At 39.9% G+C, this 26,495-nt stretch overlaps 1 protein-coding gene across 2 annotated transcripts in view; it reads left to right on the plus strand.

Moving 5' to 3' along the window:
* The window catches only part of necab1 (N-terminal EF-hand calcium binding protein 1), a 161,692-nt gene that overhangs the window by 19,378 nt on the left and 115,819 nt on the right, over positions 1 to 26,495 (plus strand). For both annotated transcript variants that reach the window (XM_048530129.2, XM_048530130.2), the window contains exon 3: positions 13,595 to 13,703. In XM_048530129.2, coding sequence (XP_048386086.2) covers positions 13,595 to 13,703 — 109 coding nt within the window. The remainder of the gene's footprint in view (positions 1 to 13,594; positions 13,704 to 26,495) is intronic.

The following is a 26,495-nucleotide window of genomic DNA, read 5'->3' on the forward strand; positions in this document are numbered from 1 at the left end:
CTGGGTGTCACTGAAAAGGTTATTGCTGACCAAGTGTTGTTTGATAGCATAGTTGATTACACCTTCTGTCGCTTTACTGATGATTGAGATTAGACTGATGGGGCAGTAATTGATGGGTTAAATTTGTCCTGATTTTTAGATACAGGAAATACCTGGGAAATTTTCCAAAAGGTTGAGTTAATGCCAGTGTTGTCACTATACTGGAACAGCTTGGCTAGGGGACCAGCAAGTTCTGGAGTACAAGTCTACAGTACTATTGAAGGAATGTCAGGGTCCATACCTTTCAATTTTCCAGTGTTTTCAACCATTTCTTGATATCACAAGAAATGGCTGAAGACTGGAATCTGTGATGCTCGAGACCACTGGAGGAGGCTGAGGTAGATCATTCACTCAGCACTTGAAACGGAAAATCATTGTGAATGCTTCAGCTTTATCTTTTGCACTGACTTCTAGGCTGTTCAGTTGTACACCACCATTCATGACTAGATGCGACATGACTGCAGAGCTTAGATCTGATCTGTTAGTTGTGGCCTCACACAGCTCTGTCTACCACTTGGTGCTTTTTCTGTTCGGCACGCAGTCAAATTGAATTAACTTTATTGTCACATGCAGTCACATGAGTGCAGTGAAAAGTTTACAAGTCGTCACATACAGCACCATCTTAGGTACAAGGGCACCAAGGTACAGATTCTTGAGTACAAATTCTTCGGAAAAAGAATTAGAAAATAAAGAAATAAAAGGTCCTCCATTACAGACCTTCAAAAGCATAATATTACAGGAATAAATTTGAAAAAAAGTTCTGAATAACAGATTAAAACTAGCCCTGTTTGTAACATTTGAAATAACCCTGGTGACATTATAATTCATTAATATATTTATATGAACTTTATTTTCTGAATCCATTCATTGCTAAAATTGCATTGTATAGTTTTATTTTACAGAGATCCTATTATCCTCATGTCAGGGCCTTTACCTTCAGTAATTCACAAGTGATCACAGAGGTTGTTGGGCCGGGGTGGGGGGTGGGGGTGTGTGCACGGGGCGGGTGGTGGGGTGGAGGGGTTGCGGGGTGGGGGCGTGTGTGTAGGCTGCTGAGGATGGCTGGTGAGAAGGCCTACCTCCATTCTCTGACACTTTGGCCCAGTTATAGAAAAGACTTTTCAGCACTCAAGCCTTCACTTCAAATCTTCCATTCATCCCATCACCCCCACACCACCCCAAACCTTCATTGCTCCTTCCATGACCTCACATAATCTCCTTTCCACCTCCATTACCCCTATGCCACCTACATGTCTTCCTTGCCCCATGCCACTGACTGTACTTAAGAACTAGGAGCTGCAGTAGGCAATTCAGCCCCTCAAACCTACAGTCTAGATTTCCTCTTACAATTTATTCAGTGTCCCAGCATCCATTATGCTATGGGACATTCATGAATCTTTGAAAAGCAATCCTTCCTTGTTTCTGCCTTCAATGTGCCATCCCTTAGCTGAAAGCTACGACCCCTCATTCTAGGTTGCCCTAATAAGGGAAACATCCACTCTGAGTCTTTGTCAATCTTCTCTGCTACCTTATGTAGCTCAATTAGATATCCTTTCATTCTTCTGAACTTTAGTGAATATAAGCTTAAACTGCTCAATTTCACCTCATGAGACAAGTCTTTCATTTCTGGCGTTAATGTAGTGAGCCTTCACTGAACTGCCTCCCATGAAATTACATCCTTCCCCGAGTAATAGGACCAAAACTGTATACAATACTCCAGATGTGGTCTCAGTAATGGCTTGTATCATTACAACAACACTTTCCTGCTTTTATACTTCATTTCCTAGGCATAAATGCCAAAATTCTATTTGTTGTTCTTATCTACCTTTGTGTGTTCCTTCAAGGCCAGAGTTGCCGAAGTAGAGGAGAATTCACTTCTGGCCTAACCAGATGAATCTTGGTTAATTAGCAATATTAAGTTTATTGCATTAGTGTAATTATTTTCAGGTTCTTTTTACAGAGGCTGTGAGAATTATACTAGCCTCAGATCTGTCTCTTATCTGCTTTACTCTGACCAAGTCTAAATGACACCATCACAATGGATAGTGCTCACAATTCTCAATTACATATTAACAGTTTCAAATCCTTTCAGACTCATATATAACCCACTTTCATGATCCATTAACCAATACTAATTCTATAGCCACTCACCCATTTATCATTGGTAAATGTCAAGAATCAAGTGGAATGCAAAAATTAAACTTCAAACAATCTAAGAGACCTGTCCCTCATACTTGATGTTTTAAAAAACTCTGTCATTCACGAAAACAAGTTTAAAAAAATCCCCTCAAATGATCAAGTTGTTTTAAAAACAAAGTAACTTCTGTTCATTAACCACATCCAAGACAATCAATTCTTTAATAGACTCTCCAAACTGTCAATCAAAATGCAAACGTAGCTTCTTTGCAGAGATAAGTCATTTTTGAGCTTTGAAGCTCAGTCAGGTACACATAAAGGGCCCAGCTGTAATAACAGACCTTGGAAAAAGTTACCAATGAAAAATCTTTTCAAAACTGTGGAAACAGATACTTAATGGATTTTATTTTCTAACCTAAATCAGATGATTTATCAATCGATGCATTTTAGGAGCAGGTGTCTTCCATGTTCCTCCAACTAAAAACTGGAATTTGTTTTTGTAGTGATTGTAACAAGGTCAGCTAGCTGGAGAGTATAGAATAAGAGTTTCCTGATTGGGGTTTTCAATCTGGTTCAATTAGGGAACTCTGGCTGACAGATATTGTCACTCTGATAACTGACTCTGAATAGGGCAGTACTGAAGCACTGTTCATGTATAAATAAAGGGAGGCTAGCTGATGGGATAGAGAGATAATGGGAACTGCCGATGCTGAAGAATCCAAGATAATAAAGTGTGAAGCTGGATGAACACAGCAGGCCAAGCAGCATCTCAGGAGCACAAAAGCTGACGTTTCGGTCCTAGACCCTTCATCAGAGCTGATGGGATACCAGCCTTTGTGGAGCTTTTTCAGTTTTATTTTTCATAAAGACCTAAGGATTTATGTAGCAAAACAGAAATTGTTGGAAAATCACAGCAGATCTGTGGAGAGAAATCAGAATTAACGTTTCTGGTTCAGTGACTTTGAAGAAACATTAACTCTGCCTTCTCTGCACAGATGTTGTCAGGTCTGCTGAGTTTTTCTTGCAATTTTTGTTTTTGTTTCTGATTTCCAGCATCTGTAGTTTTTTTTTGTTATTTAGGGGTTTAAGTACCCCCATATTCTATTACCCATACAGACCTTACCAATTCTTCATGCACATTTATGTCTCCTCAACAAAACTGTGAATGCCACACTCAAAGCAAAGGCCCTAGGAACAGCAAAAATGGAATCTCTTTAAACTCAGCACTAATTTCAAATGACTGCTGAATTCTGGTTTCATGCTCATATGCTTCAGGTCCTACTACCTTCCTCTTTACAGCAAAAAAAATGACATCTGTTGGGATGAAGGTTAAATTGGAACATGAAGCCATTTCTAGATGCCTCCGTGGCCTGCTTGACTCCATGAATATCTGACCTCCTACCTGTTTCATTAACTCCATCAAAATACACTGGCAGTATTAGTGAACTTGTGCCTCAACCAATAGATATTCCAAAGAGTTTACATCAATGGTATTGAAATGAACCACATTTATTTGAAAGCTTTCTGTGAAATATTAGCTTTGAACATATTTTGTGTGTTTGATCCTTTATGCTGATTTTACCAGCTGTTTAATATCTGTGATCCATTCAATGTATTTCAAAATGTTATTATCTAACTGTTGATTAGAAACTGAAAGATTTGTAAAATTGTTTTTTCCATTTGTAACCTTTTCCATTTCCTTTTCTCTACGATATTTTTAAAATGACTACTGAAATGTTAACACTGCTTTCTCCCACAGATGCTGCCAGCCCTGCTAATTTTTGCCAGAAATTTCCATTTTTCTATCAAATCTCCAGCATCCATAATTTTTTGTTTTATCTGACTCTTTTATCTTGTTCTTTAAGCCAATAGTGCAAACTGTATTTTGAGAAATCAGTCTGGAGTATCTTTGGTTGTGGACTTTGTATATACACTGGCCCTGAAGTTTCTTGCTTCTTATATCTAACAATAGCTTTTTAACTTCCTATGTACAGGTAGTTCTGCTATAACACAAGTTTCGTTAATGCAAATTGGCTGTATTGCAAACTTTCTACTGTGCAGTGTAGTGATTTTCTGCAGCAATTTCCCTATAATGCGATTTCCTATGGCACAAGGTCGCACAAGAAAGCAACTAATGTGTTGTAGGAGAACTACCTGTATTTATATAGTAAATTGTGATTATCAAATACAGATCTCCTGTGCAATGACTAAGATCTATCCCTCCATATGCCCATTCTAGATTGGTGTATTCTGTCTTAATGATGTCAGAGCCATGTGATCAGTTACATCATTGTTGATTTACATGAATCTCTTAATACCACATCTTCCAAAGTATCTCTCTAATTAAATGGTATTATTTCAGTAGTTACAGGTGGAGTGTTGGTTATTGCCAAAGGAAAATATAACTTCTACAAGAATAAAATTCTTCCTTTCTTGCTTGACCCAATGCTGCTCTTAAGGATGTCCGTGTTACTTGCACATTTACTGGAAAATGACTTCACCATAATCATATCTTCTCCACCTAGACTGCAATCTTTGTATGTTTAAAAGTTTTTTTTGAGATTTCTTTCCATCCCATTAATGTTAACATTAACATTTTGTCTTGAATTTATCAGTATAATTTACAACTTTATACTGTATAAGTAATGTATGCTGATTGGTTGGCAAGTGTTTGGTATAGATGTTGCCACGAAGCATGTGTCAGTTAACTGCCATTAATGACTTGTTATCCACCTTGACCTGAAATTTCAGACCCACGATACAGTCTGTGAACCTTTTACTTCCCATATAATTGCTCATGTTTCCTTCTCTATGATTGCATCTTTCTGTTTAGTCTCTGTATAAGCTCTCAGCCTAAAATAGATTGGTTTTCATATTTTATCAGTTTGAATTTGAATAGGAACACATCATCGTCCTGTGGATGATGCATCTGTTGCTACTGTAGTGAATATGTCTGGATTGTAATGTGCTAAAACTAAGATCTTTCAAAAGCTGCAGTCTGTTCCTCACTCTAATAACATTGCTAGACTTTTTCAATAGCTGTATATGAGTTTAAGAAGTCTTGTGTGTAAAGATATAGATACACTTTCCCATTTGATACACTATGTCTAAGAAGCACTGTGCACCATTGTGCACTTCAGGACTGAAAAGTCACTGATCTCTTAGAGCTACCACGATGAGTTATTCTCGGATAATGTGGCCTAGAAATGTAGCTGACATTCTAGAGAATTGGGCTTTCTCATGTTGTGTAAGGACTGCATTCCGTAGTGCCTGTTGTATTTTATTATGTTATTGGTCCATAACAAAGACTCAGTAGCGTAGATTCACAAAAAATGAAGACATCGTAAATATTAATTTGATAAAATTAAGTGTTGCTGAAAAACACGCATTTATCAAAAGAAATTGCCTGGATAATTTACAACTTTATCTGTATAACTAATGTATGCTGATTGGTTGGCAAATGGTTGGCATAGATGTTGCCACGAAGCCTGCTAGACATTGTTCAAATTTAAATGAGGCAAGGTAACATTGGTTGGTCAGGCCATTGCCTTGAAGAATGAACCAGGGAACCACTGACACCTGTTTTGTTCAGTTGAAACAGACAAAGAACAGGGGCCTGCCTGCTAAATATGTAGCATATTTGTTGTGGCTCTGAAAGAACATATGACAACATGGAAGAATTGGCTAACACAGTGTGGAGTTTCAGTAACACAGCACTTCTGAAGAAGGGTCACAACCTGAAACGTCAACTTTCCTACTCCGCCGATGCTGCGTGGCCTGCTGTGTTCCTCCAGCTCCACACTGTGTTACCTCTGACTCCAGCATCTGCTATCTCTTATAGAAGAATTGGCTAATGTTTCTTTTTAATATTGCTCCATTCATTGTTGTAACTTCATTGGATCTAGGCTAACTGTTCACATTGGAAATCTCTGCGGGTATTCCTTATTATTCCACATATTCCTTGTGCAGCTACTTTGACTCTGACTTTCTACTCTGTACCTGTATGTAGATCATGTGTGATCTTCTTTCACCCTTATTTTGTTTTTCAAGGAATTTGTCATCTGTTTCTGACAACTTAGACAGCTGATGGCTTAGCAGGATTGCACTAAATTACTTTTCAACTACGATCTCTGCTGGTGGCACTAAGCACATGTCCAGGGATATAATCAACTTGGTACCAGGCTTGGAGAAGATGTCACATTGGCTTTCCTATACTTTCATCAGAAGCTGTAGAAATTTGGTGTTGCACTAGTCACTTCTGCAGCAAATCATTTCTAATCATTTGTGATTAATTTCCAGAGTAAATTGCTTACCAATAGCTACCTATGGAATTTTGTGACACTGAATACCTGTGTCAATGTTTGACCCTCTGTATTGGAATAATTGGATTCTGCTTGTGCTCAAAACAAACTTTTTTGTTACCATGTTGCATGATGCACATTCTTATTTGTTTCTGAGAGGTTTAAACAACCAGGATTATCTTTCCTTGGTTCATAGTAGCATACTATGAACTGCAGGATACAAGCTTCCTTTGAATCAAACATATTTTGATGTCCAAACAAATTACTACAGATGCTGGAATCTGTACTGAAGATAAAAAAGCTGGAAATCACAGCAGGTCAGGCAGCATCCATGGAGAGAAAACAAGCCAACGTTTCAAGTCTAGATGTCTCTTCATCAGAGCTGATGTGAAGTGTGGAGGGATGTTCTACAACCGTACATATGGGAAATTTGTATTTACTAATGATGTTTTGTTGAAAAACTCTTTTCCTATGAACGGTACTAAGAAATTAACAAATCTGAGCCATTTTTGCAGATCTCCTTAATCTTGAGGAATAGGCTTATGCCAAACACCTTCAACTTTATCTAGAGCGGGACAGATTTCCTAACTAAAATGTAGTCAAAAGTGATGATCTGACCTTGCATCTCTGTCTGGTGAAGACAAGCCCTTCACAATGAGCTGTTATTAGTTAGTGTAGATTTTGGTTATGCTCTTTTTTGGTTTTGTTCATCACCGCAGTAGCATTGAAAATACTTACACATTCCAGGAATATGTTCTACAATTCTGTCCATATGCTGCTGAAACAGATCTTGATTGACAGATTGACAGAAAGAAAAGTCTGGAAGCAATATCTTCCAATGGGTAATTTCTATGCATGGCACAATCCCTCACTGTTATTGGTATGTTATATTTTCTGATACAGTTCTGCTGGCATGGTAACTGTCTTAATCAGATTCAGTGGAACCATCTGGAATGCCTTGGGTAGATTCACTCCCACCAATCTTTCTTCTTTGAATTACACAAAGTTCCTAATACTAAATTCATTTCACTAAATGAGGAGGCTTCACAAATATCCCCATGTCAATTATGGGAGAGCTCAGCTTATCAGTGCAAAAGACAAGGCTGAAGCATTTGCAACAACCTTCAGCTAGAAATGCTAAGTGAAAGACCAAGTATGCCATGCAGATACTGAAACATTCTGGTGCACAACTTGGAGACAACTTAAGCAAACCCTCTTGTTAGATCCTCCCTGGGACAGATCATTATATCTTAATGGATGCAGCTTGTCTTGTGATGTTGGTTATATCCTTCAGGTACTAACTAGTTATTTTAATAATATTCTGAAAGTAGTGATCTCTTGAGATTTACTTGCCATGCTCCAGCCTGGAGAAGAATTTAGCTCGTATGAACTTTGTCTAATGTCAGAATTTTGTATGGATACCCCTTTAATGAAAAGTTTAGATGCCTTGGATCCAAACACAACTTCATTATGTCATCTTTCTTAGGTGTGTACATATTGGAACTGATATACAAAATGGAATACGCCATTATGTTCTAACTGCGACATTTAAACGACATTTGGACAGGTACATGGGTAGGAAAGGTTTAGAAAGATATTAGCCAAACATAGACCAATGGGACAAGTTCAGTTTAGGAAATCTGGTTGTCATGGATGAATTAGGCCAAAGAACCTGTTTATGAGTTATATGACTTTGTGGCTCTATTATGCAGCTCACTCTTAAGCTTCTCTTTTATGTGAGCCCTGCTTTCTGGGAGGGTGGATTGATGGAATTGCCTCTTCTGTGAGATACAATTTAGCATCGACTTTGAACTTTCCTCTGGCATCACATCTATCAGGCTACATTTTTTTATATCGTGGACTGATTCAATGTGAGTATACTCAGTGGCTTCTGTTATAGTTGGTCTTTAGTGACATTGCTATTGTTGGCCATCTCACGTTCACCAGATAAAACATGCGTGGTTTTTTTGCACAATTTCTGAAAAATTGTCAAAGCTGCATTCAGTCATCAATGTATGGAATGTGTACTTCATTTTATTCAGTTCATTGTGCTGTTGTAGGTTGCATCATTGACTTCCAATGATCCAGGTGTATACACTTTAGAATTCTAATTGGTGGGATGTGGGCACTAGTATCGATTTGGTCATAAGTATATTTTTGCAAATTTTCTTTAGGTATATGATGTTAGTAGTAACAAAAAAACATGGAACTGTTTGACTTCACCCACACTAGTGTCACATTCATAATGTGAAAAGCTTATTTGCTCTCAAATTGGACATTCTTCCAGACTAGATCATTACTCTGGTCCATCTTGCTGCTAACCTAATGCACATACTTGCATTTATGCAGGTCTCTAGCACACCAGCATGTTAGTCAAATGCTTTGCTAGATTGTGTCTTGTAATAGTTTCTCATTGTATTGTTTGAATTAAATTTCTTGCATAGCAAGTCAAAAGTTATTTTGAACCATGATTGGCTTAGATTTTGGAACATAGGACAGCTTTGTAGTGGGTGCAACAAACTAAACATCCCACTCAGCTCATTTAGTTCCTGTATCCTGGTTTCTGCGCCAATATTGGTAATTATTTCTAATACTTACAGTTGTCTGATTTCAATGGCTATATATATTTTGCAACTTTACACAAAGTATTGGTGCAACACCCTGTGAAAGATTTCTTCTATTTTTCCAAATGCTGACATTGCTGATTAAGTTATCTCCATTCTATCCTTTGGGGCTAAAGTACATGTTGAATGCTTTAGTCATTGCCTTATATTCAGTAGTGCACCCTTCCACATGTTATTATTTAAGAGCTTCATCAGCTATTGGACCTACAGTATATGAAAACATGATGACTTAGTGATCCTGTTCTTTTGCATGTGAGGTTGAAACCTTTCCGATGTATTGAACCTGCTGGTCCAGAGCCTCACTTCTGGCCTCATTGTTAACATTCCATGTTGTCAAATGGATGAGGTAAGACAAGACTTTTACTGGAGCAATCATCCCTAAGGACTGTTGCACTTGACTAACCTGGATGAGTAATTGGATTTTTCCTTCCTACTGTGAAAGATATCTGCTCCTGCATTTTTAATTTCCAAAGTATTTACAATTTACGGGCAGCACAGTGGGTCAGTGGTCAGAACTGCTGCCTCACAGTGCCAGGGTTCAATTCCACCCTCAGGTGACCGTGTGGAGTTTGCACATTCTCCCCATGTCAGTGTGGATTTCCTCTGGGTGCTTTGGTTTCCTCCCACAGTCCAAAGATGTGCAGGCTAGGTGGACTGGCTATGCCAAATTTGCCATAGTGTCCAGGGATCTGTGGGTTAGGTGAATTAGCCATAGGAAACACAGGGTAACAGGCATAAGGTATGGGGCTACATCTGGTGGTAGGCTCTTCTGAAGGTTTATGTAGATTCGATAGGCCAAATGGCCTGCCTCTCCTCTGTAGGGATTCTATGATTCTATTCTCATTCATAACCATTTTAAATCCAAAGTTGGAGTCTTCCTAACCTATTGCCCTGTAATTGAAATCTTCTGAGTTTCTTCTTTCCTTTCTTCAGAGACTTCTCTTTTTTCAGTATTTTTTGTCTTAACTTCTAAGGTCTTGGCCTGCATTTAAGGTTTTCCTGCTTTTCACTTAGCTGCACCTTCTGAGGTCCTGTCCTGCTTTCAGAGTTTTCCTCTTTCAGCTGTGACACTTGCGTTATTTTAACTTCAGATCCTCTCCCTTGCTGGTACGGTGCTTTATCTTGTGCTTTAAGCCAATTCTACTATCTAAACACTGAGATGCTAGTCTGCACATACACTGTCCTAAGAGTGCTTGCACCACATTTCTAAGTAAAGCTTGTCAACTCCTTATCTGTTGTAACATTCTTTTCTTTACATCAGTACATAGTAAATGATCAAACACAGCTCTCTTGCATAATATCTAAGACCTGCCTTCTCACGTGCTCATTCTGGGCTGGTGTATTCTGTATTACTGATGTTAGAATTGCATCAGCAGTGATATGGTCATCATTTACTAATCAATCTTAATGTGCTATAATGCAGAAAGACAATGAAGATCTGGTCCAAAAATGAGCAGGAGGTGATTGGGTTAGTGATGTGGGAGTGGAGATTGGGAAACAAATGTACCTCACTACAAAATATTCACGAAAGATGGGGAAAGAAAAAGGAAGTCAGCAGTATTAATCACAGAAACAGTTAAACCACAAAAAAGATAGTTGCAGATGAGTGTGCCGTGCTGATTTGAATTAAGGAAGGATAGAGGAGTATTCCCTACTGAGAGCCAATAAACAGTGGGAAGGAAAGAGAAGGACAAACCTGCAGTCACGTTATGTGAAGTTGCAAGAACTACAGCGTAATGATGATTGGGAACGTCAGTTATCCTAGTATAAGCTGGGACAGTGACAGTTGAAAAGGCAAAATAGGGAGGTAGTCTGTAGTCTAGTACAAGAAAACCTCCTTAATCAGTATGTTTCCAGTCCAGTGGGAAGAAAGCATTGCTAGATCCAGTACTGGGGAAAGAAGTGATACAAATGGAACATGTTTCAATGGGAGGGCAAATTTCAGTGGGAGAGCATGTGGGGACCATTAAACATAATATTCAGAAAATATCTGGAAACTGACAAGGAAAATCAGACGTAAAAACATTTGGTGGAGAACTTACTATTTGCATGAGCTGAAAATGATCTGGAATAAAAATTTGGTAGGCAATACATTAAATGAACAACAAAAAGCATTTATTGAGATGGTGCGGGCATAGGCAGTCATGTTCTCACAACAATAGAAGAAGATTCAGTTGTGATTTTCAGAAGCAATTTGGAAAAAGTATCTGAAGGGAAGTCACTTACAGAGCTGTAGAGAGGAACAGGGAATAGGACTAACTCATTAGATCAACTGAAGACATTGCACAAGCACAATATGTTGAAGTCTCTTTTGTGTGGTGTTGTTCTCTGTTTCTACAATTGCAAAAACTTGTTCATTCCCATGATACCAAAAAAAAATTGGAAATAAAAGAGGGGACAATTTTTTTCTGAGACGTAACTCGGAGATGTGTAAAAGCAGAAAGAGTATTCTCTACTGAGTATATAAACTGATAAATAGTGGGAAGGAGAGAGAAGGGCAAATTTGCAGTCGTCACATTAAGTTGCAAGAACTACAGCATAACGATGATGGGGAACTTTGGGGAGACTGCTTGGGGGCAGAGCTAGTTTTCCTGCACAATTACAGTCTTCTCAGCTCATTTTGTATTTACGGATAAAAAGCCAAACTTTGTGGACATGAAGTTCTGAAACCTGCCAGAACCTTCTGGGCTTCAACATCTGGAAGCTGTAAATGGCAACTGGACAGCACTTCAGTCTCTGCAACGCTGGCAGATCAGTCAACCTCTGTTCACTTGCCTGCTCACAGGAGCTACATACAGCACAATGCTTTAACAGTGCATCCCTAGAAGTTCTCCTGAAGCACGGTAGAACAAGGAAGCTCTTTTCCCTAGGGATTAAAGAAGTATCCGTCCTGACTGACAGTGGCAGTCTGGGCAGAGCTGTCAGTGGAGGTCAGCACCACACTGTTCAAGACGTCCTGACTTGAATTCCACAATTATCTGCTGCATTCTGTTAGGGTATATAGCATTCAGTTCTTCATGCTCCTTTGAGACTGAGTTAGCATTATAAGGTTGCCACATCACAGGGCTCTCCCATAGGAGGTAGGGTGCCTAGTACTTCCATCAGATGCTTCACATGCAGTCAATCTCTGTCATTTCATTGCAGCTCCAAACTACCATCACTGGCACCACAGTGTTACTGCCTCTCGGATATCTGCCAGAATTCATACTTAAAACATGAAAGGAGCCACAACACTCAGTAGCTCAGATACCATCTTTCAGCACTACTCAGTGGATGTACACATCTGACAACTTCATACTGAAAGCGTCCAGGGGACAATAACACAAAACCCAAAATAGGCTATTTTAGTTGAGTCCCCTTTCGATTGCACTTGCCAGCCCTGGTCAGGTCTGCTGGTGTCAGCCATTGTCGTCGCTTCACTTGGACAGGCCTGTTTGTCCAATCAGATTTCGCTCTTAACACTTGAAACCATTTCACTATAACAAAGCAGAATACACATGACTGAGACTTCTCATGAGCTGATCAACATGGAGCAGCTTCATGTTGGAATGTCATACAGATGGAATATGATGTGGGAAAATGTGAGGTTTTGCATTTGGCAGGAGCTAAATATTCCTTCATTTAGAAAGGAGCGAATCGGTGGAATTCTTTCCTGAGAGGGCTTTAGAAGCTGGATCGTTAAGAGTATTCAAGGCTGAGATGGATTGACTTTTGATCAGTAACAGAATTAATGGTTATAGGGAAACGGTAAGAAAGTGGAGTTGAGGACTATCAGATTTGCCATGGTCCCATTGAATGGAGGAGCAGATTGAAGAGTTGAATGATATGTTTCTGCTCCGGTGTCTTATGGCCTTATACAATACATGTCTCTGCAAAAAAAAACTCTGTTTTGAAGGAGTGGAGTTACTGGAGAAGTTTGTGCTGGCTGGAATTTAGAGGACGAACTCTAGCCTTCCAAAAACGAGCTTCAGAGATATAACTGGGTTTGTGAACATACATGTTTTCCATCTTTAATCAGCAGGATATATCTGTGAAAATAATTCTAGCAGACTGCAAAGTACTCATAACATGCTAATGAATGCAAAGTCAGTTTCTAACCATCTACCTCGGGGAAATCAACATGCCTGAGAGCTGAATTCTGAGAATTTAAAGACAACACTGTGTTCCACTGTCAGGAAAGTGAACTTTTGCTTCTCACCGTAATCTGTTCCCAAGCCCATCCTCTTAAAACCTATGGTTTACCATGGAAAACTTCAGCCATGTTAGTCATTGTTATAAAACAGATCAATTCAATATATTTTAATTCTGAATTTCAAGTTACAGTAAATGCTAGTTTTGAAAGATTAATGCCATTTTGCACTTATCAGTGATCTATTAAATATTGATTCAATCTAACCATTTTTGATGTTATTGACAAAAGAATTTTAAATGATCTGATTTATGAAAATGAGAGCTATCAATACAATATAACAGCTAAGTCTTCTTTGCTTACAGATGATGGCAAGCTGTCCTTTGATGAGTTCAAGGCTTACTTTGTAGATGGAGTCCTGAATTCAGAAGAGATGCATGAATTGTTTCGTACCATTGATAGCAATAACACCGAGTAAGAATATTAATACTTTACCCTAGTTGTAATAATGCAATTTCACATTCGTTTATTTTATGACCTGGTGATATTTTAGGTAATGTTACAAAGTTTGGGACATGTAACTTCTCACAGTTTTAAACAGAACTACGAATTAACACTACGTAGGCATCAAGTTGGTACTGGGTTCACTTTTGTTTGTCATAACATAAACAATTTGGATAAGAATATAGGAGGCATTGTTAGTAAATTTGCAGATGACTTCAAAATTGGTGGCCTGGTGGATAGTGAAGGAGATTATCTAAGTTTACAAGAGATCTTGCTCAATTGAGTCAATGGGCTGAGGAGTGGCAGATGGAGTTTAATTTGAATAAATGTGAAGGATTGTATTTTGTTTAAAAATACGAGGGGAGGGCTTATACAGCCAGTAATAGTGTTGTAGAACAAAGAGAATTCGGGGTTCAAGTACATAATTCTTTGAAATTTGTGTCACAGGTAAACAGGGTGGCTAAGAAGGTGTTTAGCATGCTTGCCTTCCTTGCTCAGACATTTGAGTATGGGAGTTGAGACATCACATTGAGGTTGTACAGGATGTTGGTGAGGCCTCTTCTGGAGTACTATGTGCAGTTCTGGTCACCCTGTTATACACAGGATATTATTAAACTGGAGAGAGTTTAGAAAAGATTTACCAGGATGTTGCCAGAAATGGAGAGTTGTAAGGAGAGGTTGGATAGGCTGGGACTTCTTCTACAGGCGCGTTGGAGGTTGATGGGTGACCTTATAGGTGTTTATAAAATCATAAGGTGCATAGATAAGGTGAACAGCAAGGGTCTTTTCCCAAGGTAGGGGGAGTTCACAACTAGGGAGCATATTATTAAGGTGAGAGGAGAAAGTTTTTGAAGAACATGAGGGCAACCTTTTTACAGACAGTGGTTTGTGTGTGGAATGAGCTGGAATGAAGTGGTGGATGCAAGTACAGTTACAACATTTAATCTCAGAACAGGAAACATTTGGAGGGATATTGGCCAAGTATAGGCAAGTGGGACTAGTTTAGTTTGGGAATGTGGTCGACATGGACCAGTTGAACCGAACGGCTTGTTTCTATGCTATATGGTTCAATGATTCTATTCATGACTGTAAGTGACATTATACAACTTTGCTTTATCTTCCTAACGACTGACATGAAATTCAGTGTATTTCAGCTTTGTAATCAAGACATCCTAATCTCATATACTTCTCTCTCTCTCTCCATAGCAATCATATAAAATTTGTGCTATAAATTAGGTGAGACCTCAGTATTCGAGGAGTTATGGGGCTGGATTTTAAGTTGGTGATGCCTTGGGACTGGTGTGAAGTAGCAAACCTAGTAGTAAGAGCAAAACATTTGTCAGTGCCTTTTAAACAGCCAATGTAATACTATATTATTTCCAGGTTTCTCCTCCAATTTGGTTGAGTGGACATGATGCCAAACTCTATGAGTTAATTTCAACCCCAGTAATTAAAGGGATATTTGATAGATTCTGGATTTGGGAGCAGAACTCAAGGAAGTGATAGCAATGTTTAAGATACATTTAGACGGACACATGACCAGGCAGGGAATAGAAGGATACAGACCATGAGTAGGCAGATGGGATTAGGTTAAAATTGCATCATGGCTATCACAGATATAGTGGGCCAAAGGGTCTGTTTGAATGCAGTAATATTCCAGGTTGAAACATAGAACAATGTAAACATGCTTAAAAGTTTCACTTTACTTTCATAACACTTCCATCCTGTGAGGTTCCACAGGGAGATAGACATTTTTAATCAACTTGTTATTCATTACGTGCATCTGCCTTATTGACGAGGTGAAGGATCATGTCAGTGAAATCAAGTAGGTTTGTAGTTGATCAGTATCAGGAGTATCGTATAGGGGTATGAATGCCAAAAGTGATTTATGGCTAGAACAATGCGGGAAGAATGACAGTAGTGACAAATTTAAGTAAATCCGATGATAACAAGGTGTGGAGCTGGATGAACACAGCAGGCCAAGCAGCATCTTAGGAACAGAAAAGCTGACGTTTTGGGCCTCGACCCTTCATGTGTTCATCCAGCTCCGCACCTTGTTATCTCAGATTCTCCAGCATCTGCAGTTCCTATTATTTCTTAAGAACATCCTATAATGGGTGTCTCAACAGTCTCCCTCACTCTGCCTCTTAAACTTGTACATTAAACATTATTCCTCACACCAACTTACCTACAGATGAACACAGAACTCTCTACCTACTTTTAGTTATATACCAAACTATCCATCCACCCTTGATAATATTTCCTGTCATCCAAATGCAATGTCACTCCTCCCCTCTCCCTCATAGTCACACTCAATATGTGTGCTCCATCCATATGTCACACCATTCCATTTGTCTCATTTCCTCTTTACAAGAAAAGAAATCCTGGAATACCAGGGTTAAACTGAAAATGGAGGTAATCCTTCACACCTCACAACCGACAGCTGCACAGGGAGCAGTATTGACTATCATTGAGTTTCACTGTAACTGGCCACCAGAGATAGGATGATGGAGTCTTCCCAGATTCTTCGTGGTAGAATAGTTGACACAGCCATGTGGTAGCCAACATTCGCTCATTCTGACTTGATGTCAGCTGCCAATGAAGTATATTCATTTTCAGAATAATCACCTGAAACATTTCTACTTTAATAATTCTAATTCATGTCTTTAATCTCCCACAGGACAAATGCACTATTACAAAACTCATATAGACAATATATCAGTTCAGCTACTCATGTGTCAAAGGCAACAGTATTAATTGAAACAGTTGGGCTTTTACTTGATGGTTATGATTTCGCACACCATAATTGAGCAGGATCAGAGAGTGGAGACAAGGACAGTAGTGAACAGCTTATGTTAGCGACTACAGGCAGATATTGATTCATGGGACTATCAACAAACAAGTTAGAATGGCAGCAAAACACATGTACCAGAAAATGTTGCGGCCATCATGTGCACATTTGCAGACAGGTTTGGGGGTGTCAACCACAAGTGCAAATGTCATGAAGTTGCAGACCTTTGCACTGATTCCTCCACCCATGTAAAGACTAGCCACCAGGTTGGAACATCAAGTGAGTTCAAACAGGCCTCATTAATGGCTGAACTGGAATGTAGTCAATGTGGGAGGGTTCCCAGGTACAGGCTTGGAAGACTCAGCTGTTGTGGGATCATATTTTCAGAAATCTGGTGACACAATGGTTCAGTGGTTAGCACTACTGCCTCACAGCCCCAGGGACCTGGGTTCAATTCCACCATTGGGTGACTGTCTGCCGGAACTTGCACATTCTACCCATGTCTACATGGGTTTCCTCAGGGTGCTCTGGTTTTGTCCTACAGTCCAGAGATGATTAGATTAGGTGGATTGGCCTTGATAAATCATCCATAGTGTCCAAGACTAGGAGGATTTGCCATAGGATATGCAGGGTTACATGGATAGGATAGGGGTGTGGTTAGGATGCATCCCAGAGGGTCAGTGTGGGCTTGGTGGGCTGAATGGCCTGCTTCTGTAGGTACCTATGATCTATGATACTAATTAGTCTTTGTTGGGATCCCATTCAATTTCAGGTATTTGAGCAATTTTCAAGAGCTGCCAGCCAGTGTACCAGCAGTTACTGCTGGGACTTCACCCAGCTTAGAGAAAGTCTTGTGAACAGGTTACCCTTTCAGTGTTATATGGGAATGGTCAGGCATGGTCCAACGAGAAGGTGGTGGCTGGTGAATGTAGGAGTTAAGGTTGGGGAGACAGTTGTAAGGGCCCAATGGGCGCCTAATTAGGAGACCAGCTTGACCTGTATCCATAAGAAGGCCACTAAGGTTCACCTGGCAGTTTCCGTTGCACGGGACGGTCCGTTTGCTGATGGTAAACTGTCAACAGTGATGAAAGAGGCTCTTAATTGGCCAGTTAGGCTCTGCTCCAGCTTTTCTACATTTGCAAAATGCCATGACAGCAGATGGCATTAGGCACTCCATCCCTTGCCTTCCAGGCTATCTCTCATGAGCTGGTAGACAAACAGCCTTAAGAAAACCATCTTGCATGGAAGCAATGAAGCCCAAATCCTGCCCATCTAATTCCTGACTGACCAGCAGCTTAATGCCTTTGGGTGAAGTATGAGAGAGATGATGGTGGAAGGACATGTGGAAGTAGTGCCTCCACAAAAATACAGATGGGACAGCCTATGGTAAAAACGTCACAGCTTAGACAATGCCCACTAAGAATGTTGCTGCAATCGGTATCAGAGCACCCTGCCTCTGTTTTTTTCTGAAGCCATAGGTAATACACAATATAATGGTGTTAGGAAGAGGAAGAATAGAGATTTGTAGGTGCATAAGATGTGTGTTACGTCACGTTAAATTGTTAGGTTTATGTTCAGTTCCTGGGCTATATAAATATTATTTGTTTTCACCATTTACCTTGTTAACCTTTTTCTTAACCTATTTGACGAGTGGGCTCCTGTGATGAATGACACAACAGGAGATTATTACAGTCCTGGGCCTCATTGATTATCTTCCTCATGAGTCTCACAGCTCCATTTGAAGTGGAAATTCATTGTCTACAAACAGTCAGCTAGAAAGAAGGCATAAGAGCGGAAGGAGGATGGACTGCAGCAGGATAAAATTCCCACAGCTGTTTGAGCACACTGGCATAGTTGTATTTGTGGTTGTATTTACCAGCTGCCCACTAGAAGACTTTCTGGATGTTGTGTACTCCTGAATGACCTAAGGGCAATCACCATCATATCTGTGTTCGATCTGCGACACTTTAATTGTGGGAAGCAAGATAGAGACATAAGGCCAAGCACCTACTCATTCTGACTCACGCAAAACCTCGTGGCTGATTTAACTGTAATTGTGTGAAAGGCTTTGTACTGGGAAGTTATTTTCAAAGGTCTAGAGACTATTTTCACACTATGGGAGATTACATTCACAATTTAAGAAAAGTGTTCTGACTGGCGTTGCAGGCAAACATTTGCACTGTTGCCTGTCTTAGCAACAAGCCGTCAAACACCTCTCTCTGTATTTATGGGTTGCCATCTATGAGATCATTCTGCAAATGTCAGTCAATATTAAATACAAAAACAGAAATTGCAGGTCTGCTAGTAGCTGCGGAGAGAAAACAGAGCTAACCTGACCCATCAGAGTTTCTTGAATTTTCAAGAAAGGTCACTGGACTTGAAATATTAACTCCATTATTTCTTCACAATGCTGCTAGACCTCCTGAGTTTCTCCAGCAATTTCAGTTTTTGTTTCAGATCTCCAGCATCCATATTTCTTTATTTTGTTTCATGTTACTACTTGATATTTGATCCTGCGCATCCTCAGAAACTGTGGTTCTAATACTTCAAGGAAGTATTCTGCATCTGCATTGGGAGTATGGTTTCCTGTGAGCTACACTGCATTGTTCATCCCTGCTCCCACAGAGGCAGCACATCTATAAGAACCAGGCTGTTGCAGCTCTTGTTGTTGGTGCTTTTGATGCAATAACCATTTAGACCCACACTAAGGTTGAAGTGAAATAGCATAAGCACTATCAGAGTGAAGATCAACAAATAAAACACCAGAGATTTATGTTCATAAAATGCTTTTCATTTGCACCTGCACATGATTTTCAAACAATGAAGCAAACACATAGCAAGATCCCACACACAGGGATGTGCTGATGTTGATAACTACGTTTGCTTTTCTTCGCATGCTGATTGGGAAATTAATATTAGCCCAGATCCTGTAGATAACTCCCTTGCTCATATTACCATGGAATCTGTTATGTCTACCTGAAAGGGCACACAGGGCCTTAGTTTCACGTCTCATCCAAAAGACATACCTCCAACAATGCAGCACTTCCTCAGTACTGCAATGGAGTGTCTGATTTTTGTGCTGGAGTGGGGTTCAAACCTGGAACATTTTGACTCAGAGGAAGGAGTTATCAACTGAGGTGCAGCTGACACAAATCCTTAGTTTTCTAAGGCTGTGAAAGTAGCTTTGCAAAGTATGGACACGTCTTCTAGACTTTTGAAGATGAATTCTCCAGGACAAGCACTGTGAACAAAGCCTTTTGCACAATCAGACAAAAATTAATGGTGAAGTTTCATTTCTTCTTGTCTTATTTCCTCGTTGTGTCATTGGTTGCTCCAATAACAGTGCATATTTGCATCACTTTCACCGGCAAGTTCTAGGAAGCCTGGTATACATGTGAGTCTAAAGTCAATTTCAAAAGCCATGTTCATACCATCCTAACTAAATAAAATTGATAGCCTGTCCTTCTCAATGGGAGCTGCTTGAACTCAGGCTAATACATTTGAGGTAAATGCAGAAGTAGACAGCTCGCAGCTGGTTTTCTGACAGAAAGCAAGTCTTATGAGTGCTACTTGCAGATAGATGTGCTGCATTGTTGAAAAGCTATTGTGATTCACTTTTTACATTTTCCAGTTAAATATGATTTGCATATTTCAGACAGATTGAAAATTTAGTGCAATTCATGATAGAATAGAATAGAATGCATGTTATGATAGCGAGCTGATATATCTACATTGAGGGGCTTTTCAGCATCAATGTCTCTCCTACAGCTGTCTCACAAATGCATCATGTGCCCCCCCACCCAAATGCGTGCATATTCATTTACACCATCATTTATTAAAAAAGTCAATCCAAAGAGTGTTACATACAAAGTGTCAATTCTCCCAAAGTATTGAGGCCAGTTTAATGCCCTATATGAGCTGTCTTCCACATTATTTCATTTCACCCTAACTATATATTTCCATTTATTTAAACTTGCTGCTATTCCTTCATTCTCTACCAGGCAAGCTTAATGGTAGCTATTTAAGGAGGGAACTAGGGGATTCTTTTTAAGTGAATTGAAAACAGAAAGTGCTATAGAAACTCAGCAGGTCTGTCAATCTCTGTACAAAGAAAAAGCATAAGCATTTTTACTCCAATCTGATGTACAGGCAATGACCTAGTGGTATTGTCACTGGACCAGTTATCCAACCGAGTTTGATGGTGCAATTTGAATTCAATAAAAAATCTGGAATAAAAATCCAAAACTAACCATGAGAAATCTTTAGGGAAGAAAATTGCCATACTTAACAGGTCTGGCCTGGCTTCTGTGAGATTCCAGGCCCATGAAAATGTAGGACAACAAGGTGTAGAGCTGGATGAACACAGCACTGCAAGCAGCATCTGAAAAGCAAGAAAGCTGATGTTTCGGGTCTAGACCCTTCTTCAGAAATGGGGGAGAGGAAGGGGATTCTGAAATAATTAGGGAGAAAGGGGGAGGCGGATAGAGATGGATAAAGGAGAAGATAGATGGCGAGGAGACAGACAGGTCAAGGAGGGAGGGTTGTAGCCAGTAAAGGCGAGTATAGGTGTGGAGTTAGGTAGGGGATAGGTCAGTGCAGGGAGGATGGACAGATCAAGGAGGCGGGATGAGGTTAGTAGGTAGGAGATGATGGTGGGGCTTGAGGTGGGAGGAGTGGATAGGTGGGAGGAAGAACAGGTTAGGGAGGCGGGTATGTGCTGGGCTGGCTTTGGGACGCAGTCGAGAGAGGGGAGATTTTGAAGCTTGTGAAGTCCACATTGATACCATTGGGCTGCAGGGTTCCCAAGCAAAATATGAGATGCTGTTCCTGCAACCTTCGGGTGGCATCATTGTGGCACTGCAGGAGGCCCAGGATGGACATGTCGTCCAAGGAGTGGGAGGGGGAGTTGAAATGGTTTGTGACTGGGAGGTGCAGTTGCTTGGTGTGAACTGACCATAGGTGTTCTGCAAAGCGGCCCCCAAGCCTCCGCTTTGTTTTCCCCATGTAGACGAGGTCACATCTGGAACAGCGGATACAGTTGAGTCTCAATGGCCTCCTGAAATATCCAAGAAAGCGATTTTGTTGTATCAACTGCTAAAAAACCTCAAAAAAAGGGATGAAACCAAGTGGACCAGATGCATTGGCTAAACACCAACTCGAAATCCTCCTCATCAACATCTGGCAGCTGGTTGAGCTTACTCAAGTAACGGAAGCAACACTTATGTGCAGTTTATAAGTTATTTAAGAGGGGAACATAGGGGATTTTAAAAAAGTAAATTAACAAAAGAAAGTGCAAGAGATACTTGGCAGGCCTGGTAGACTCTATTGCATACACCACCATCGCCACCTCTGTGTATGTCCTGTCCTACTTGTAGGTCAGACCCAGGAGAGGTGGTAGCGCAGTGGTATACAGCCAGGAAGGAGTTGCCCTGGGGCTCCTCGACATTGACTCCAGACACTGTAAAGTCACATGGCATCAGATCAAATGTGGGCAAGAAAACATCCAGCTGATTACCACATACCATCCTCTCTTGGCATGATGAATAAGTACTCGTCCATGTTGGACAACACTTGGAGGAAGTACTTAGGATGGCAAGGTCGTAAAATGTATCCTGGGTGGGGGACTTCAATGTCCACCACTATGAGTGGCTTGGCAGCAGCACTACTGATTGAGCTGGTCAGGTCCTGAAGGACATAAATGTTAGATTGGGTCTACAACAGGTAATGAGGGAACCAACAAGATCAAAAGACCTTATCCTTACCAATCTGCTGGCTGCAGATGTATCTGTACTTGACAATATGGGAACCGTCTTTATGGAGATGAAGTGGATTGCCAGGTTGGGGATACAATTCATTGTGCTGTTTGGCACTAAATGAGATAAATTTTGTACAGTTCTAGCAACTCAAGAGTGGGCGTCCAATATCTGCTAGGGCATTCAGCACTGGAATTGTACTCCAACACACTCTGCCACCTCATGGCCTAGCACTACCCCAGCCAGAACTACTGACTGGATGATCCAACTTGGCCATCTTCAGAGGCTCCCAGCATCTCAGAAACCAATCTTCTGCAAATTCAATGTATTCTACATGATAGCAAGTAATGACTCAGGGCACTGGACACTCTGAAGATTGTGGGCCCTGACAACATACCAGTGACTGTTTAAAACGTGTGCCCCTGAACTTGCTGTGCTCCTGAACTTGCTATGCCCCTGGCCTAGCTTTTATAACACTGGCATCGAGCAAACAATGTGGAAAATCGTTACATATGCCCTGAATAATAAAAACGAAGCGTAAGTTTATGAAAGGTGTCTTGAACCATGCTATCAAGTAGCATTTGCTTAGCAGTAACCTGCTCTCTGAAACTCAGCCAGGGTTCTGGCAGTTTCACTCAGTTCCTGGGCTCATCACAGGCTTAGTTAAAAAAAAGCTGCATTCTGGAGATGAGCTGAGAGTAACCGCACCTAACATTAGGGCTGATTTAACCAAGTGTCGCATCATAAGTAGGAGTCAAGGGATAACTCTCCACAGGTTGGAATCATACTTAGCGCAAAGGAAGGTAGCTGTGGGTGTTGGAGGTCAGTATCTCGGCTCCAGGATATTGCTGCAAGTATTTGTTAGAATATTGTCCTTAGATAAATCACTTTCAGCTGCTTCATCAATTACCTTCCATCCATCATGACATCAAAAGTGGCATTGTTCGCAAATGATTACACAATGTTCAGCGCTGGTTATGCCTTCTTAGATTCTAATGCAGTCCATGTTCAAATGCAGCAGGACCTGGACAATATCCAGTTTCGAACTGATAAGTGGCAAGTAACATTCTATCCACACAACTGCCATTCATTGACTTTTTTTTAATTTAACATTTAGGAGTTTACATGTGCAGTTTTTACATTTGCAAGGATGCTATTTCTGATTTTTTCCATTTCCATAACTTCTATTACATTCTCAATTTTTTGTTCAAGCACATGTGATCTAGCCCACTGATCCCACAGCATTTCTTTCTCCCTTACAAAAGCTATAAAATGTGTGATTTGTTATTTGTGGCTTTTAATTGATAAGCTTAAGAGACAAATCCATGAACATTGTGTTGACAGTTAGACACTCTTCAGACTGTTCTTCTGACAAACTGGTGTACACGGTTACTGCTATACCTGTCATAACACTTTTTAAAATTAATATCCAAAAATCCTTTGACCACTTCATCTATCACCCACCTTATCGAATAAGGTAAAATACACTTCCAGTAAATTTAGATATTAAGCACAGATTCTTAGTTACATCCTTGAAATCAGAAACATTTCCAAGACATCACTTCCTCCCTCTGTCTTTACTCTTAGGTTTTTCTTTGGCCAACTCATGTTCTCTAAATTCAATATCTCTTTTAAAAAAAAATCTTCCTTTGTTTCTCTTTCCCAATTTTCATTATCCTCTGCTTTTCTTCCAAATCATAGCGGCTCAGTGGTTAGCACTACAGCCTCACAGCACCAGGTACCCGGGTTCGATTCCAGCCTCGGGTAGCTCTCTGTGCAGAGTTTACACATTCTCCCCGTGTCTGCGTGGGTTTCCTCTGGGTGCTCCGGTTTCCTCCCACAGTCCAAAGGTGTGCAGGCTGAAAGATTGGCTATGCTAAATTGCCAGTAGTGTTCAGGGGTGTGAAGGTTATAGGGGGATGAGTCGCTCCAAAGGGCAGTGTGGACTTGTTGGACCAAAGGGCCTGTTTCCACACTGTAGGGAATCTAATCATGTTATTTTGTTGCTCATTCTTTAAGTCTGTGTTTTTTTTTTCTTTTGTAACTGTACCTTATCTAAATCCAGCTGTAATATCCCATGCCTGGGTTTTTTCTTCTTTCAATTCTAAATGTTGGATAATCACTTGAATCATCTAATCCTTACAAAATCCTGCTTTTATTTAACTTTCAATTAGTCTACGAAGTTTCTCATTTTAGCTTTAGTCAAAAAATTCAAACAATCCACTGTTATAATTCTATTTCCAGAAAGCTCTTAGCAACATTTAAAACCATCTTCAATTTCCATGCAATAAACTTTACCACAACACAGCTGTTTTATGTCTAGAACCACCGACATATTTGTTACTTTAAAGAGTAAGAGAAAGATTTCTCTTAAATTGACAAAGCTGAAATCCTTCAAGGCCTTCCAATTTTTATGATTACAACTGATATGATGCCTGAACAAGTCAGATCCCAGACTGAAATTTGGTTCGAGCCATCGAGTCATAGAGATGTACAGCACAGACTAACTCGCCCATGCTGACTAGATATGTTATATAAATCTAGTCCCATTTGCCAGCACTTGACCCGTATCCCTCTAAATTCTCCCTGTTCATATACCCATATAGAGGCCTATTAAGCGTTGTAATTGTACCCACCTCTACCACTTCCTCTGGCAGCTTGTCCTACACACGTGCCACCCTTTGTGTGGAAAAGTTGCCCCTCACGTCCTTTTCAAACCCTTCCTTTTAGATTTTACACGTTTCAGTAAGATCCTCTCTCATCCTTATAAATTCTAGTGAATATGGGCCCAGTCAAACTAATCTTTCCTTGTTGAACAGTACAGTTTTGTTTTTAAATAGAAGATTAATAAAGTGGCTTTTCACTGAAACACAAATGCATAATACGTTCATAACAAGGTGCAGGGCTGGACAGTAGGCCAAGCAGCATCAGAGGACCAGGAAAGCTGTCATTTTGGGCCCAGACCCTTCTTCAGAAAGCACTGGGGTTTTCACAATGAAGTAATAGCTCATTTCTCAAAACTGAAGTCTAGAAGCAATGAACACAGTCTAAGGATACGCGATAGGCTTTTTAGGATGGAGATGAGGAAATACGTGTTTATTCAAAGGTTAGTGAATCTGTGGAATTCTGTACTACAGAAGACTATCAAGGTGAAGTTACTGAATATATTCAAGAGGTTGATATCTTTTTAGATATTCAAGGCAATGAGGGGCATGGGGAGAAAGTGGCAGTATGGCATTGTGATAAAGGATCAGCAATGATCTCATTGAATGGCAGAGAATGTTCAAAGGGCTGAATGACCTACTCCTGCACCTCGTTCTTATGTTTCTAAAGAAGACAATGTAACAGAATAAACCAAATTATTTACATATTCTAAATTTGATAACTTTCAAAACACATCATAGAAATAAAATGTTCCATTTATCCTATTGATATTTAGGTACTCAAGCATTGGAGAGAGTTCTCTTTTTTTCACATATATAGTGTTGATTTGACTGTTGTTTTCAATTTCCTGTCTTGAGAGTTTGATAGCCTGTTCCTTGGGTATTCATTTATTAAGATTAGACTTTCTCAGCTTCAAATAATCCATTCAGGTTTCTAACTCACCACTTCTTGTCTGGAACCTTTAAACAGAAATTTTTACACAGACGTAATCTATTTCCAACTTTTCTGAACTAATTCCTTGCTCAAAAAGAACTGTTTCAATTATCCAGAACCAAAAACTGAAGCCAAAAGCTCTCAATAATATGGGTGTTTCCCATAAGCAAAAAAAAATCCATCCTTTAACCGTCTAACTGAAAACAATCTAATGCTCTTCAGTGTTGACTCTGTCCTCTTGTAAAACTCTCCCAATGCAAATAAATTCCCATTGGCACTCAAGAAATGATCTCTCTCATAATAGCTTCAACAAATAACCGTGGCACCAGAAATGCCAACAAGTTAATCATTATTCAACCTAATACACACAAATCACATGTCGCTAGCTCAAAATCTAAACTCTAAAAAGATTGATATTAAAATAAAAGCCCATTCACATTGTTGCTACAAGAGCCAGTGTTCCTATTATTAAAGTACTTTTAATAATCCTATTTATTTTCTTAACTTCTCAACTTAAAATATATTTGCCATTTTAATCTATCAGAAATATTACAAAATCAGTTACAACAGAATATTCATCAGGCAGATGATCATGTGAAGTATTGTTAATAATGACCAGCT

Source organism: Stegostoma tigrinum, chromosome 5 (genome assembly GCF_030684315.1).
Source record: "Stegostoma tigrinum isolate sSteTig4 chromosome 5, sSteTig4.hap1, whole genome shotgun sequence".
NCBI classification, from domain to species: Eukaryota; Metazoa; Chordata; class Chondrichthyes; order Orectolobiformes; family Stegostomatidae; genus Stegostoma; species Stegostoma tigrinum.